Source organism: Phyllostomus discolor, chromosome 5, assembly GCF_004126475.2.
Source record: "Phyllostomus discolor isolate MPI-MPIP mPhyDis1 chromosome 5, mPhyDis1.pri.v3, whole genome shotgun sequence".
Taxonomy (NCBI): domain Eukaryota; kingdom Metazoa; phylum Chordata; class Mammalia; order Chiroptera; family Phyllostomidae; genus Phyllostomus; species Phyllostomus discolor.
Window position 1 is genome coordinate 121,024,800 of NC_040907.2, and position 16,351 is coordinate 121,041,150.

The window sequence follows — 16,351 nt, forward strand, 5'->3', positions numbered from 1 at the left end:
TCCTAAAGTGTCCTTGGTGTAAAGGGTGAGTGTGTGTAAAATAGCATGGAACTTAGATAAATTAGCATCAAAGGAAGCCCCAATTACGAAGCATCTGTGTATTATTGATGGTGCCCTGTCTGTTAACCTAAGATACTCTACTGTAAGAAGCAGAAAAGCAAATAAAAGAGCTAATTGTATCACTACCCTTTAGAGACCCCAATAGCAGACCTGCTCTATCATGCTTGTGAAACACTACTTTGCTGGTCAGAGAGACAATGATAAAGCATTTGGTGTAGGAGCAGGTACGTAGTGACCACAGGTAGACAAAACAAGAGATAGCAAAAACATACCTCCTAGAATGTTGTAACCAGCCCTCTCTCACCAAATCCAATAGACACCTGGGAGCTCCAATATTCCTGGAGTTCTTGGCAGGGAGAAATAAGCTTGCTGGAGAAACAGGCAGGAGCAGTGGGAATGTATCATAACTCTCTGCCTGTGGTATTTCATTAAGGAAGCCCTTGCAAACTAGGACACCTGCTATTAGTTGCCAGCAGTTTGGAAATAACCAGAATTCTAGAGCAGAAACTGGGGCCATGCCATCTTCATTTTCTCCTTCCCCATTAGCCACAGGATTGCAAAGAGTATTAACATGTAATCAAAGTGAGCTTCAGAATAAGTTTCCTAAATTTTTCCTTAGTGAGTCATCCATCCTACAGGTTTCCTCTTCCAGGATGCCTATCATCCCAACAGTTCAGTTCCTACCACTGGGTATGTCTATGGACCGAGAAGGGACTTTCTAAGCTAGGTGGAGCTTTATGAAGCCACAAAGTTCAGAAGGATAGAGAGCAAGGCCCTAGTCTAACTGAGAGGTGGGAACACTGGTGCTTTCAGGATTTTCCCTTCTCTCAGACCTCAGTTGCTGGAATTTTTTGTGTTCCCAGACAAGTTATTCCAGTTTTTCCAATCCATTCCTCATCACTGGCCTGGAATCACCAGCCGTAAAGCAAAGAATTAGTGGAAGCTGGGGACAAGTGGAATAAACCATGTTGAGGATAAGGTGTTATTCAAGTTCACTAATATATCTGCTTACAGCAGCTCCCTGCCCAGCCCTGAAGCTGAACATGGAATTTAGGATCATGTTAGTTGTAAAAGTGGATAATTTTAAATCAGCAGCCTAACTTTATTCTGTGAGAACTCACTTTCTTAAAGAAGCATCTTTACTTTTTTCTCCTCTTCTCTTTCCTTTCAAGCTTAATTTTTAAAAATTGTAATCACAAACATAAATTGCAAAAGTAAAATACCAAAAACTACCTTCTGAAGTAGATCAAGAAAAGCTCAAGTTGGCAATATACAGATTATAGATATAATTGGCTATTAAGGCTCCATCTCAGTCATTACCAGAAATCACATGAATGAGGACTTTTCATGGCCCACTTAAGAAGACTTAAATTCCCTCCTTAAAACTAAGGCATCTGATACCATAGGGAAAAGGACATTTCAGTTAAGAACACATCAAGGGACTTTTTAGAATATCATGTACTCATCACCAGGTGAGTTGCTATTGGGTCTCTGACAGCCATTGGCTTTCTCCTTATCTGAGTCTGAGAGGCTCGATACCACACAGACTCCTCCCAGCAGTCTCAGAAAGAGGCTCTCAGCCCCTGATCTTTGACCTCTGTGGCTACCTGAGCACCAACACTGGCCTGGGTGTACTGAATGCTGAATAGCCTCGGGCCAGCAGTTGCCTCTGCACAGATTTCCCAAATACATGCTGTGCTATGCTCCCTCTCCAGACGCCCGGGGACCTCACACAAACCTGCCCAACTTTCCTCTCACTTCAAACCTTGTCAAGTTTCCTCCTCATCCTCACATAAAATCATAAACTTGGCCTAACAGACAGAACCCTTCTCAGTCTGGCTTCTGCAATTCTCTGCCTAGCCCATGCATTTCACCAAAGTGAGTTTTGAGGGAGTGGTCACAAGGACAAGGTCAACATTGAAAATGACAAAGTTACCTTTGGCACCCTTCCATGATTTGGTCTTCCTGCTTTTTTACTCCTGCCTAGCATCACATCCTTATGTCTACTTAATGCAATGTAAGGGATAAGGGGACAGACACATCATGAGCTTTCAGGCCTAGATAGCCCTAAGGAAGAGTCTGATTTCACATTGCTCTGTAGTTTTAGGTGATGTGTGGAAGTTCTCTGATCATCCATTTCTTCATTTGTATGTTCAAGTTCAAGGAGAAATTTAGAGATGACATTTTTAAGTTGCTTGTACAGTATCTAGTACACAGTGGACATCTAATACATGCTAGTTGTTGTTTCTACTCACATGTCAGAAAAGTTTCACTGCATGTAATAATACACCTAAGGCTGGCCTTGTGATCCTAATTAGTTAAGCATGCAGGAAGCCTATAGAAGTTGGTGTTGTGACTTAAATAAAACCCAAATTGTGTCCTAGTTAGGAGATCTGGATCAAGTGGCCAGGGAAGGACCAAAGAGAAGACTGTATGGATGGATGGCCTATGTCTTAGTCAGGTATCTGTAATAACACTATTCCTCAAAAATCGTGGTGGATTACAAGCAATTATTTCTTGTGCAGAAGTCTGTGGTTGGCTGGGGTAGTTCTGCTTCAGCTTTGGACTTCAGGTCAGGTTCAGGTCTGGTCAGTGTGAGTCTCATGTTGTTTTCATAGCAAGTGGCAGACATGCAAGAGAGTGAGTGAAAACACATGGTACCGCATAAGGCCTTGGCCCAGAACTGGCATGTTATCACTTCCACTCGAATCCCACTGGCCAAAGCGTCATGGCCAAGGCCAAAGTCAATGGGATGGGGAAATGTATTCCTCCCCATGGCAAGGGCAGAAAGAAAGTAACAATTTTAAACAAATAACAAAATCTACCACACTTCTCCCAATTTTTTACACTCCAGAGTATCTAGGAAGTACCTAGGAAGACTTATCTACTTCCCCCCAAATTACCACTTCCTTCCATGATCCTCTAGACATGTGCCTATCCAAATGGCTTTGGGAAAAAGTGAGCATGCTGTAGGAAAAATGTGGAGCTGGGCCATTGGGATACAGTAAAAGCCAATGATTGCAACAGAGATACCACAATACCTCACTAGGCATTGGGCTTAATAAAGAGTGAGACCCACTATGTGCTCAACACCTGGTCAGGCCCCAGGGACTTCTGCGAGTGGCTCTGAGAGGCTGCTGCCACCAGCAACTGCCACTGTTTCACTCCCTTCCCCCTGCTGTGGATTTCAATTCTCTGTCCATAGGGCTTTGCCAGGGCACTGGAGACACAACTTTTTATGTAACAGTCTATCTCTATTTTGGAGGGATGCTATCCAAGTGCAAAGCAATGAAAAGCTACCCAAATTGCCTCCAAAGAGCAATACTTAAAGTATTTACTTGAGACATGGGATACCATGGTGCTACAAATGGAGAAATACAAAACCCTTAAGGGATTCTCCCTCAAATGAATGTGGCAAACTGTGAAATTAGTAGGAACAATGAAAAACAAACAAACTGCAAATTTTTGGCTCCTGGAGTTGTTTCTAAACATACTGCCTAAGCATCTTCCAAAAACAAAATTAATTAAAAAATGTTTTCCCCTAAAAATTTACTATAAAGTAACTGAAAATAGAAGTCTCTAGACAAAAAAAAAACATTTATGTGAAAACAGAAGTACAAAATACTAACATATTCAGGTAGTTAGAAATATCTAGAAAATTGAATGTCTTTTTTATTTTTTTTAATCCTGATGTGAGCATTTATTGGTTTGAGGAAAAGAGAGAGACAGACACACAGACACACAGACAGACATTGATGTGAGAGAAACATTGATTGGTTGCCTCCCATATGTGCTTGACCAGGGATCAAAGCTTCAACCTAGGTATGTGCCCTGAGCAGGGATGGAACCTGTAATTTTTTGGTATATGGGATGACATGCCAACCAGCTGAGCCACCTGGCCAGGGCTCAAGTGACATTTTTAGTTTTCTTTGAAATGTTTGGCACAGTAGAAAGCTTTCAATGTACACTGGTTTATTGTCTAATTAGCCATATGTACATGTGGTTTACAATATTTATTTACAGACATACCCTGGCTTTATGTGAAATATATAGTCTTGAAAATATTAAGTATAGAATGACTGTTAGTAGTTGCAATCAATCTACATGTATTTTCTGATAACCTTTTACATGTTTGCAATAGGCTAGAGAAAGCTAACAGAAGATAGGAAAGACATATAGACTATACTTTATTTAGAACAAGGGAACATTTAGGGAAAAATTACACTAGGCATGAAAAACACCTAAGTGAACCAAGCAAACCACTAGGCTGTTCTCCTTTATGGTAAGACCAAAAAAATTAAAAAAATAACAGCTAAGAGAGGCGAAAATCTCATTTTAACTGTACACACACTTATGGAGTGCCCCAATGTGTTTTCTACAAAAGCTACTTTTCATTCCTAAAAGCCCTCTTCTGAGCAGGTAGATTCTGAGAGAAGGACTCAGGGAACAAGGTGAGCAGTGACAGGGAGCATGCAACCCAAACTACACCCTCACTTCCCCCAGCAATGAGCCCGACGAAGAAGCCAGGGCCCGGGCAGAGCAGCAGCCTCAGCTTTGCCATCATAAGAAATGCCAGATAAATCCTTTTGAAAAACAAATACCTCAGAATCTCTCTTTTCTGCCAACACACAGATTCAAATTATTATAATTCCTTAAGGCAAAGGTCCCTTTTTGCTTTTCCAGAGGACCATATTTAGGCAATAAAAAAAAATGGACCACTTTTTGTGATGGATCTTCCAGTCTGTTCTATTCATGATTTATCTTTTTGATACACATTTTAAAGATTTTATGTATGTATTTTTGGAGAAAGAAGAAGGAAAGGGAAAAGAGAGGGACAGAAACATCAATCTGAGAAAGAAATACTGAACTGAGAGAGAAACATCGATCCATTTCCTCTTGCACATGCCCCTGGCCAGGGTTCAAACCCACCACACAGTCACATGCCCTGACCAGGAATCAAACTGGCAACCCTTCACCCTGTGGGTGACACCCAACCAATTGAGCCACCATGGTCAGGTCCATGGCTTATTCTTTTGAGGAGTATTGGCTGAACTTCTGCCGTTGACCAGGCACTGGAGATGTAAGAGTAGAAAAGCAAAGCTCCTGTACTCATGGAGCTGACAGCCCAGCAGGTGAATACTGCCTTCCTGTTGCTTCCAAAACCTGGACATAGATGGTAAAAACTAAAGTTGCCCAGGGAAGTTAGGGTCCAAGTGTCAAGACCAGGACTGTGTAGTGTAGTGATCTTTGGATCAAAGTAACTTTCAACTTTTACTTTAAGGAGAATAGAACAGATTTGTGGAAGGTACAGGTATTCAGAAATTTACTCCTTTAACATATCACATTTCCCTCTTTCTCTTCCTATCACTTACAAACAAATGCATACACTATACCCCTCTCCTCCCACTACCCAAAGATACACACACAAATAAGTAAACTAATAAAAACTACACAAATACACGAGCTACACATGATAGGAAACCCAGGCATGTCTGCATAAAGACTTGCTGACCTATTTTTAAGGACATATCAGTACTCACGAACACAGCTATTTCCATATCTAACCTCTAAGAGAATGATCATCATTACAAACAAAAATACACATGTTAAAACACTTTCTAATATAGGCTGTGATTCTCAGTCTAGCTGCCCCAGTAGTTACTCTCCCCATTGCTTCTATTAAATACTTAGTAGCCAACTTCATACATGTGCCTGTAAACAAGAGGGCTCAGCTTTAAATAATTATGTCAAAGAAATGACAACTGTGCTCTTTGCCAGAACAGGGATGAATAATTACAAAGCCAGGACATAATTAAGCAATTCTGACTGTCGGATTCTTGAACTGTCTCTCTGATGTGCAGGGCTGGCGTGTCTGCCACACATGCCCTCCTGGACAGTCCTCTGCACGGCTTTGATCTATGCTCCCTGGTGCGGAGAGGGGGGTCATGGTCTGGTCATTACAGAAGTCTTTCTTTGGGGGAGGGTCCTCTGCCTTCTCTGCAGCCATCTTGGTACTCTCTGCATGGACAATGGTACAATTTAATGGCCAATATTTGACAAAGATATATATTTTCTTCATAATTCTGGGAAATGAGCAAAACCTAGCTGTTGTAAGTCTGTTAACAATGCACAAATACCTACGCATACATGAGTCTAGAGGAGTCCATTGTAGACATAGGTATCACTCACTCCCTAATGAATGACAACATCTTTCTGTAGGACAATCAGACCTCAGACAGAAGGCACCTGTTAAACAACAAAAGCCAAAAGGGAGCAGTGAAAGAGAACTGTGTCATCAGGAGACAAAGTGAGAGAGAACTTGAGCTCAAGTACCAGGGTTGCCAGGTACCAAATCAAACCTCTGGGAGATAGGGTTTTATTAGATACTGGAGGATTTTGTATTTGCATCAGCCAAGAACACCCACACTGCCCGTTCCCTACCTCCAAGGCAAGGGCTGTGATTGGAGAGGCATTTTCCATTCTCCCAAATACTTTATGTCAGGAATAAAATGAAAACAGCTTCCCAAATCACAGCCCCCTTGATCATCCATCAGAGCATTCTGCTGAATAAGCACAACAGGCCGCTGCTGCCTTGGAAAGGACAGAAGCCAACTTGAGATTCTGATGCTGTTATGAAAAATAGGTCTTCACCGAGTGTGCTCAGCACAGCATTGGCAATTCACAGGGAGGAAATTGCACTCCACTTAGGAGCCGATCCAGGCGTACACAAACCTCCCAGAACATATATATGTATATATACACAGAGATGGAAAGCATATATACACACCTGCATAGGAACAAACATATGTCTGTATATACTCTGAGCAGGCGAGAACAGGCCTTTTTTAACCTCAATTTATTAATTCAGCAAAGATCTCATTTAGCCTCTCTCTATCTGCAAGAAAAGTACAAGTGAGTATCTCTGAAAACAGATGAAAGGGGATTGCCTGCCATTCTTGAGAGGCACACAGTTTGATATGAGACCAGGAACACAGAGGAATCCTCTGGTGCACTTGAAGGATCATGGCAAAAATAGACTACTTCAATGGAAGCCCAGACTCCTAGGTTCCAGTCCCAGCCCACCTCATGGGACTCTGGGGCTTAAGAAAATACAAGCCTCTCCCAGCTCCTTCACTCTTTAAATGAGGTCTCATACCAGGTGATTACTGAAGTTCGTTCCAGTTTGGAAATCATGGGACTCCACAAAAACACAACAACCAAAGGTCCCCATACTTTGTCGGAGTACTTCTGTTTCTCCTCAAATAATTAATAGATATTTTTAAAGCTTAATACAGTTAGTAAAGATGTTAGAGTCAACCACACAAACATGAGATACTTCCTTCATTGATCAGAAACTAATTTAGAGCTTTGAAGAGTGTTTCTGCTTAAATTTCTAATGACTCATACAACCAGCTATTACCGGGCTTGAAGGAGCCATTGCCATTTGCTTTCAAAGACAGGGGAGGATTTCAGACCCCATCACCTCCTTCCTCTGCCACCACCTCTGCTCCAACAAAACAGTCCTGCTTCTCCTGTTGTCTTCATTTAGACCTTCCTACGAGATTTTGTTCAAACAGAGAGATGCATGGGGAAAAGGTTTAGCTCACTGGCTCTGCGGTCAGACATGCAGGTAAAGTTCCAGCGCTTACAAGCCTGGTGACTCCGGCAGCCCAATTAACGTCACTAGGCCTGAGTTACTTCATCTTTGGAATAAGCCAGTGCTCCTTGTTTCTACATTACAGGGTCATGTGAGGGCTCACAAATCTGTATATAAGGAAACTTAGAACAGTGGTAGGCACATATAAAGCACCCCACTCCAATATAGTATTTGGTACCCCCTCAGACTTTCAGGGGCAGCACAGAGCTGTCCATGTCAAAGACAATGACTGCAGAAGAAATACTGATATGGTCTATAAAGTACCCATATACATGAAGGTCACAAATGTAGGATAGACAGGAACCCAAAGTATTATAAACAGCTCATTTGTTGTGCTTTGTTTGGTCTGGTGATGCAGCTGTCTCTGGAATCTTTTAAGAAAAAAAAAAATAAAGGAGGACAAGAAATAAATTATTTCATTTGGACAAAATTACAAAAGCTGAAATAACTGAAGGCAGTCATGACAATACATTCAATTTGGCCTCAATAAGGAAAACTGTTAACACTTTAATAGCTACTAAATGAAATCACTCAATTAATTTCCCACATGCTGAAACGGGTAACCATACATTTATCTGCCAGAATTATGCCCTCCATATTGTATATTTCCACAACTGCCAGCAATTGTATTCAGCATAATGGGAAATAAGTTGCACCTCATAGATTCAGGTAAAGAAAGTAGCCTGAGGTCTGCTGCCCACTGAGCAACTTGATGGAAGAGATTTCCTTTTTCTGTTGTGGTTCTGTTTGTTTGATTTTTCTCTTTCTCTCTTAATCATTTCCAATGCATGTACAGAACACTGTAAGTCAATAGGTGAGGAAAACCTAGACCTCCAGGATTTCTGGACTGGTATTTTCAACACACAAGCTAGGATCCCACAGGAAATGACCATGTTGCTCCACAGAGCCCTAGGCAGTGATGGGTCTCCAAAGAGGTCGTCGAGGGTCACCAAGTACACTCCCTAGCCTTGGGCTTCAGTGAAGGACTCGAATTCCTGCTAATAAGATAGTTGTTCATGTCCTTAAAAATCTCCCTTGTGTCTGAAAATCAAGTCTCCCCTGCCTCATCAATGCTGTCATTAAGATGATACCATGGTCACTTCCACAGCCTTAGTGTGGACTCACCTGGACAGTCAGTAAACATCATTCCCATGAACTCAAGAGAGCTACAGAGAGAGAGCACACACTAGTACCAGTTCACATTGTCAGATAAATTACCTTCCTGCTACTGAGATCTCCAAGAGCTGTTGGGTTCTTACCTGTGGATCCAAGACAATCACTCTTCCATGGTTCCCCTTTGGTCCCAAGAAAGAAGGGCCTCCTGTGAGGAGCTAGAGGAATCCTAGCTGCCTGAGAAAGAGTAAGGGCCCAATGCTTTGTTCTTTCTCCTTTCTCAGCTTCAGACCTGCAGAGGCCCCAGCTAGTAAATGAACCATCTTCTAGAAAGAGGCCTGAAATCCCACCCGACCCTGGAACATCACCATTAGGGTGTGTGTATGGTGCTACTTTATTGGTAAAAGACCCACCTCGGTGAAATCACCTTACAAATAAGATCCTCTTAGTCTGGGGAGACCCTATTTACACTTAGCCTATTACTTGTCTGGCTAACAGCGTACCCAGGGACAAAATGTGGCATGAGATCCTTCCTGCATTCTACACACATAGGAGCACAGCCTCCATGCTCACAGAGAAACCACTGAGGTGAGGCATAAATCCCTTGAGAAGACCAGGAAGTAGGCAGCTTACCTTGGGCTTCACCACCTTCATGAACGCCCCTCTGACTGAAGCTTCCTCTCGTTCTTGTCTGGTTACTTTCCGGGCATCTAAAAACTTTAAGTTGGGCAGCTTGTGCAGAACAAAGCATCTGGAAGAGAACAGATAGAGACAAGTCAGGAAGGTTGGGGTGACCACCATGCGTTGGGTGGTGTCCTCACCTGATGTCCTCACTTAAACCATGAGCTTCGTGAAGACAGGAACATTTTTTTTTTTTTTGCTCACCCTCATGTCATCTTGGAAATTAGCATTAGGATTAACTCAAGAAAATAACAATTCATTTCTAGACCAGTTCAGTTGCCTAAATATTTCTTGAGCACCTACTATGTGCCATGCCCTAGGTACATGTATAGAGGTGATAACAACATGGTCCCTGCACTAAAAGGGGCTTTCAGTGTAATTGAGATGATAGACTCATACAGAGAAATTAGAAATCAGCACAGCTAAGTACCAGTTATGCAGTAGTTTTGAGAGCACAGAGAAAGGGGACCTAATATTGCTCACTAAATAACTAGAAACTAGCAGCTGTAGGAGGATGAGAAGGAGCAGGAAATTTCAAGTAGGCTTCAGGAAAACAAACCATAAAGCAAACCCAAGCACTAGCTTTTTCTCAGTGCAAATGGTACTTGGTGCAAACAGCGTGCCACCCTTCTCTGTGGACCCCTGGGTTCCCAGGCCAGCTCCCACAGCCATAAGGCAGCCTCACATCACCACGTGACCTCCATATGCTGTCCAGGTAAAAGACTTAGCTGATCACTCAAGTGCCAGACACAACAACTTAGAGGCCTTAGAGGTTATGACCAGCCATAACCTTAATATTAGTCATTTTTAAAGTCAAAATACTCTAAAATTCTTTGGAGGTATACTTTTCCTCCCTAGAACTGTTCACCCCAAAAGCTGAGGTCCTGGAAATTGGACTACTTCCTACTTCCTCCCTGGCCTCAATCTACTACCTTTTTTCCTATTTCTCCCTGAGCCTCTCCCTTTCCTCTCCAAATGCCTTCTGACCTTATCCAAAATCAGAAAATGTCCACAAAGAGCCCAAATGACCTTTCTATCCTCTAGTGGAACTCCCAGTGGCCTCAGTCAATGTCAGAGAAAACTTCCTCCTTCTGCTTGTAGCAGCAAAGGCTTAATGACAGTAGATTCTTTCAAATAAAGACATGTGCAGACAGAAACAGTATGTCAGGAGTGAGGCTCCAAGGAGGAAAGACACCCACTAAGTGTAGGGTGGGAAAAAATGAATATTCAGGTGAAGAAAACAGCAGTATTACAAAATCAGCCAGTGTTTAATGATGGAATGAAAGATGTCTTCATGGTGCTGGCAGGAACCATGATGACAACAGACAGCACATTGTCATTTTGCCCCACTTTGGATCACAGCCCTGAAATCAAAGGAAAGAGAGAGAGAGAGGTGCTGGCTTTTAAGCTAGTTAAAAATTTCAGATGACAGAGCTTCCGTGTTCAGAGCACTCTTCTCACACAACCAAAGAAATAGCCCGTGAGATAGGCAGTCAGTCACCCTGATACCAGGGGTGGCTTGACTCCCACCCTGGCAGCCAGCCTGGATTTTCCAGGTGGTTGCTGCTCAGAGAGATTTGAGGGATGCTCGGAAAGCCTTCCCCAAATGTTGGGTCTGAGTCTCAACCCAGGGTCCAAAGTTCATCCTTTAGAGATGTTGTCTTACAGGTACTCATAACATTTATTCTCCCAACAAACAATCTATGAGCAGTCAGCACCTGGCAAGAACAGTGCCAGGTGCTGAGAACAAGATGATGCACATATCAGATAAGGTCTCTGCTCTCAGGGAGCTTCTATACTAGTATAGTGGTTCTCAAACTTAAGTGGTTGTCAACATCCCCTAGAGGGCTTATTGAAACACAGACTGCAGAGCACCACCCCCAGAGTTTCTGATTCACTACATGTGAAGTGGGGCTGGGAATTTACATTTCTAACAAATTCCCAGGTGAGGCTGATGCCACTGGTCTTGCTGAGGACCCCTATCCAAGTAAAAATAACACCATGAAAAATACTCATTTTGGAATTATGAGAACTCTAAGGTACTGAAGTGTCCCCTTCCCAATTCTGCCAATAGTCTGCCATGGCCCATGTCTGTGGTACACATAACACAGACAGTGGGCACATCTACCAGGCCTTCCTGCCCCTCGGTGGTTTGGAATGGTTTCCAAATATTTCTGCCAAGTGATAAGTCAGTGGGCTTTCTGCCTGCCTGTCCCATCCCAGTCTCGGGAGATCTATTTCCCTTTGTTCTAGGTCATGTCAGGGTGTCAAAAGCTGCAGCTTCAATCCTGAATGTAATACAAGCTTGCCATAAAAATACAAGAGAGGATTCCCGAAGCCACAGAATGAAGGCTTTTACAATATCAATTCAACCCCTGTAAATTTAATCCAGGGTTATTTGTTGCACCAAAATCTCTTTACTGTGATGTATTACTTAGTTACTGAGGTTATCACAGCCGTATCCTAAAGTTGCATAGTACATAAAACATTTCAGTTAACAATGCGGGAAGGTTAACTCCCCTAGATAACCTGCAATCACAAGGGCTAGTCCACATGACATGCCTCTGTCAGCTTCCACGAGCTATTGATGGTTCAATCAGTTTGTTTTGAAGGTAAAGTACAACAAAAGGGCAGTAAACTTATTCAGACTGTCAACAGGGGCTATCGGGAATGGGGCTTGCAGGTAAGTAATTCTGGGTGTTTTAGGGCTATTATCAAACAGCAATGGTTGAAGGAAGAGACAGCTACTAATAACACAGAAGGCAGCCATCATAAACCACTTTATGGCAGAAACCCCCCATCTATAAATCCTGCGACACCCGGAGACAGCTTCAGATTTATAAAACTGCTTGTTAAGCCAGGACACTGCTTAATGAAAAGAGATCCATCTAAGTTCTAAGTCTCCAGTCCTCAGCTCCAAAGGGTAACTCCAATTTTCCTGACCTTCTCAAGGTGGCTGGGCAACAGTCCTAAGGCTGGAGGATGAAGTCAGGGCACTCCTTGCTGTGATATGGAAGGCGAGGTTATGGAGAGGAGACCAGAGGTCCTGGGGAGGAAGGTGTTTAAAGACCTATTTGTCTCTGCAAACAGATTCTCTAGAAGAAGGGAGACCCCCACACAGAGCTTCTCAGGTTCTCTCTCTTTTCATATGGAATGCTCCATTTTCTTGAAGGACTTCTCTGAGGAGACATCTAAAACTGGTAGGGGGAGAAAAAGAACAGCAAAAAGGCTTTTTTTTTTGTATATTTGTTGCTCCAGAATAAATTTTCTCTGCCCAAATCCCAAAGCTCTGGCATTTTCCACCTAGATTTCAAAGTCAGAGGAGAACACATGCTCCCCTCTCCTGCTCAGAACTGCTACCTCGTAACACCACACAACCACAGATCTCCATTGTCTTCTCCTAGGGTTGGCTACTGTGTTTCCATCTCTGAAGAGACTCTACTCAAGACATACAAAGTGTCTAGATTCTGAGGGAACTGGATGTGGCAGTCACAGGAGTTTTGTCTCTCTTCCTTTCATTTATGGTATTCTATGCTTCTACCCATTAGTTCTTGCTGCCTACTTGCTACCATGCATGGAGTTGGGGTGGAGATGGCTTAAGCTACTGATGCCTTCCTGGGGTACCTGAAGACGGTAACAGGTGACTCATGAACCATTTTCAGTCCTTCGCAAAACCTAAAAGAATAGTGAACACGCCAGCAAAATATCAAGCTCCTTTGCTCTTGACTGGATTATATCAACCTTGTTTGGTAACACTGGCTACCTGATTAATTTCAAAAAAAGAGTTAGCATTTGCTTAAACACAGTGCATTTAAGAGACAAAGTTTTAAAGTATGGGGAAGAAAATTTAAAAGAAGGGAAGTCTTCCTAACAAAAAGCTTGGGGACTAACAGGTCAAGGGCAAGAGCCCAGACTCTGTGATTGTCCTGCTGTGCATTCTTGGTTCAGTCTGTACCACCTTCCTGAGCCCCTCCATCTGTGCAATGAAGAAAATGAGCTAAATGGTGCCTACGCCCCTTTTAAGCTTTAGCTTGCTTGAATTCTATGTGCCTCAAAGTTAATTTACAATAAATACATCTATGTTCTCCCCTCTTATGACTCCAATTTCCTTACGTAACCACCCCCTCACACTTCCAGGTAAAAGAGGACTGTGAGAAAAAGTCAATAAAGACCAAAGAGTAATGAATAACTCCAGATGCTCAGAGATGACAATGATCTCACTCTAATGAGATGAGGTGAGCTCACCTACAGCATTAATGAATGCCTGACAACTGGCAAAGGCCAGCTGATTTAGGCAGTATGTTTGAAGTCTCCGTGCAAACAATACACCCACAGGACAGACCAAGGCCCTCTACAGAGGGTAACCAGCAATTACTCTGTGGGCTTCTGTCACTTTGATCTCTAGGTCATGACCTTTGCTTTCTTGTGATCTTCAAAGCCCAGACTGTAGATTAGCTGGAGAATGCTGGCTGGGTTGTGTAAGCCACAAGTTTTACAGCTCCTATTGGGCCGGGAAATGGTGGTAGCCCAGGACAGCCAACAGACTGCAAAGGGCCCCTCCCTCCCTCCCTCCCTATCTCTCTCCCTCTCTCCCTCCCTCCCTTTGGCTGAGTGCTGCAGACACTGGGCAGGCCCCAGGGCTGCTCCCTTAGAGGGAACAAAAGAAGGGTGTCACATTTTAAATAATTTAATGTTATAAGGAATACAGAGGTCCCTACTGAGGAGAAAGAAGGAAGGAGAGGCCGACCAAAGACTGCAGTGGCAGGAGAGAATGAATGACAAAGAGTTTAGTGACAGAAGTAGAGCTAAGAGACCATGGATTAGCCCCACTCCCTTATTTGACAGCTGAAGTCGAGCACTTGTATATGGTTGACTTTCATGCTACTTTCTTTCCTGTACTAAGAAGAAAGAAAATAATTGCAAAGGAAGACAAGAAATAGACCATTCTGGGCACCCAAGTTTCCATCCTTGATTTCTTTTTCTGCCAGTATGGAAGTCCACAGGAGGCCCAACGTGGTTTCTTAGTACGATGGTGGTCTCCCAAGCCAAGCTCTGCCTCACCCACTCTCTTCCTGCTCAAATCCCAAAGGCTGTTGGTTATCACATTCACCTCCATTCAACATTCATCCCAAAATAGCACAGTGTATACACACAGCAAAACATGGTCAGGTTTAAGGTCCTATAATAACATGGCAATGGACATTTCTCAGCCATGATCTATGATGAATGGCAAAAAGAAACTTCAGGCATGGTTTTGCTCCTGCCCCAGCAGGACCAGGGCACTGCTCAACAACTTGGTAATAAGTTCATGCTCACATACAGATTTAATGACCCCATTTTACTGTGGGGATGTGTGCCAAGAAAATCTAACCCAGTGCACAGGGGGTAAGTGAGGAAGGAAAAGGGGTGGTATGGGGGAAGGGAAGAAAAGAATTTGCAGACACCAAAGCATCTGTGAAGCCATTTCCAAAAACTCCATGAATCTAGTCACTTCCCATTTCTGGTCCAGTGGTTGGCCACAGCGTGACCTAAAACTGGGCAGACCTCTCTGAAATCAACCTCTCCCACGGAAACGAAACAACAGACATACTTGTTTTGATGTATGGCTGGGTGACATATTATAAATATTACATCACATAACCACAGGGGATGCCAATCAATAAGGAATTTTTTAGACAGCACTAAATGAACCATGGGTTCTTGCTTCTGAATACACTCCTTTAAGGCTCCTGCTATTGCTTAAATGATTAATAGAAGACATATTGTCAGAAAACATACTTAAAGTGAAAAACAGTAAACCGTAGAAATATCATTCATTTTTTAAGCAATTTTCTAGTGAAAATGTCACATAAATTTACATAGAGGCCCTAGTATTAGGCTCAGGATAACAGCTAGAAGGCAGGCAGAACTCATACTTTGTGAATGAAAGGCCAGGAAAATACTTTAGCAAGAGGAAAAAAAGGTGACTACATTGCTTTGTAGAAACCCAAATGCCACAGGAACTCTGGGTCCAAAAGTCTTACTGTGAAATCCTAAAGTTTCTCAGGGTTAAATGAAGCTCAAATTCCAGGATGAACAAAGTGGACCTGCTTATGGACCACAGAAAAGAACTGGTGATACACACATTTATCTCATCCAAATGCAGGTATGGAAATGCTTGTCAAATTACCAACAAAAACCAAAATGAATACAAAATTCAGAGTTACTATAAAACGAGCCTACTCTTCCACTCATCAATCAGATGCTGTATAGTGAATATGTAACTGGACACACCCACATTTCATGTTCCCACCACTGCTCTTGATTCCTGTTTCTCTCCAAGTGTGAGTGCCTTGCCATTGTTGTAGGTGACTTCCAAATTTTATAAAATAATTTTGACTATATGTGATTTAGGCTGTGCGAGTCCTCTAGAATCCCATTCCTCATGGCAACTTTGCCAATATGTGCAACTAGAAAACAGCCTTCCCAGCCTCTTCCTTCAATATCTTCCAAGGAACAGACCTGGAGAAGGGGGACAGGCTTGGGTGGTGTCCATCCCAGCCCGTGAGGTGGATCATTCCTATGGAACAAAACCCTCCCTCAAGAATCATGCTCCAACAACCACCACTTGGATTGAGTCTGAAGGATAGTCGCTTGCCTATTAACTGTATTTGTTGACATCCAAATGGATCTGATTCCAAATCAGCAGAGGGCTTCTGAGGTCCTCCAAGGGCCCTGCATCTGTCTATTAGTACCCATGTCATGAGAGGAAGAGTCGTTTCAAGACAGCTCCAGCAAAGTTACCAAGCTCCTATTCCATGGCCCTCACTACTTGGGGTGTTAACGAGGCATCAAAGGGCA

The 16,351-nt window shown here is 42.9% G+C and overlaps 1 protein-coding gene across 2 annotated transcripts in view; it reads right to left on the reverse strand.

Annotated features, from left to right (window-relative positions):
• The window catches only part of LRMDA (leucine rich melanocyte differentiation associated), a 1,079,387-nt gene that overhangs the window by 426,336 nt on the left and 636,700 nt on the right, over window positions 1–16,351 (reverse strand). For both annotated transcript variants that reach the window (XM_036027546.1, XM_036027547.1), the window contains one exon: window positions 9,464–9,581. In XM_036027546.1, the coding sequence (XP_035883439.1) occupies window positions 9,464–9,581 (118 nt within the window). The remainder of the gene's footprint in view (window positions 1–9,463; window positions 9,582–16,351) is intronic.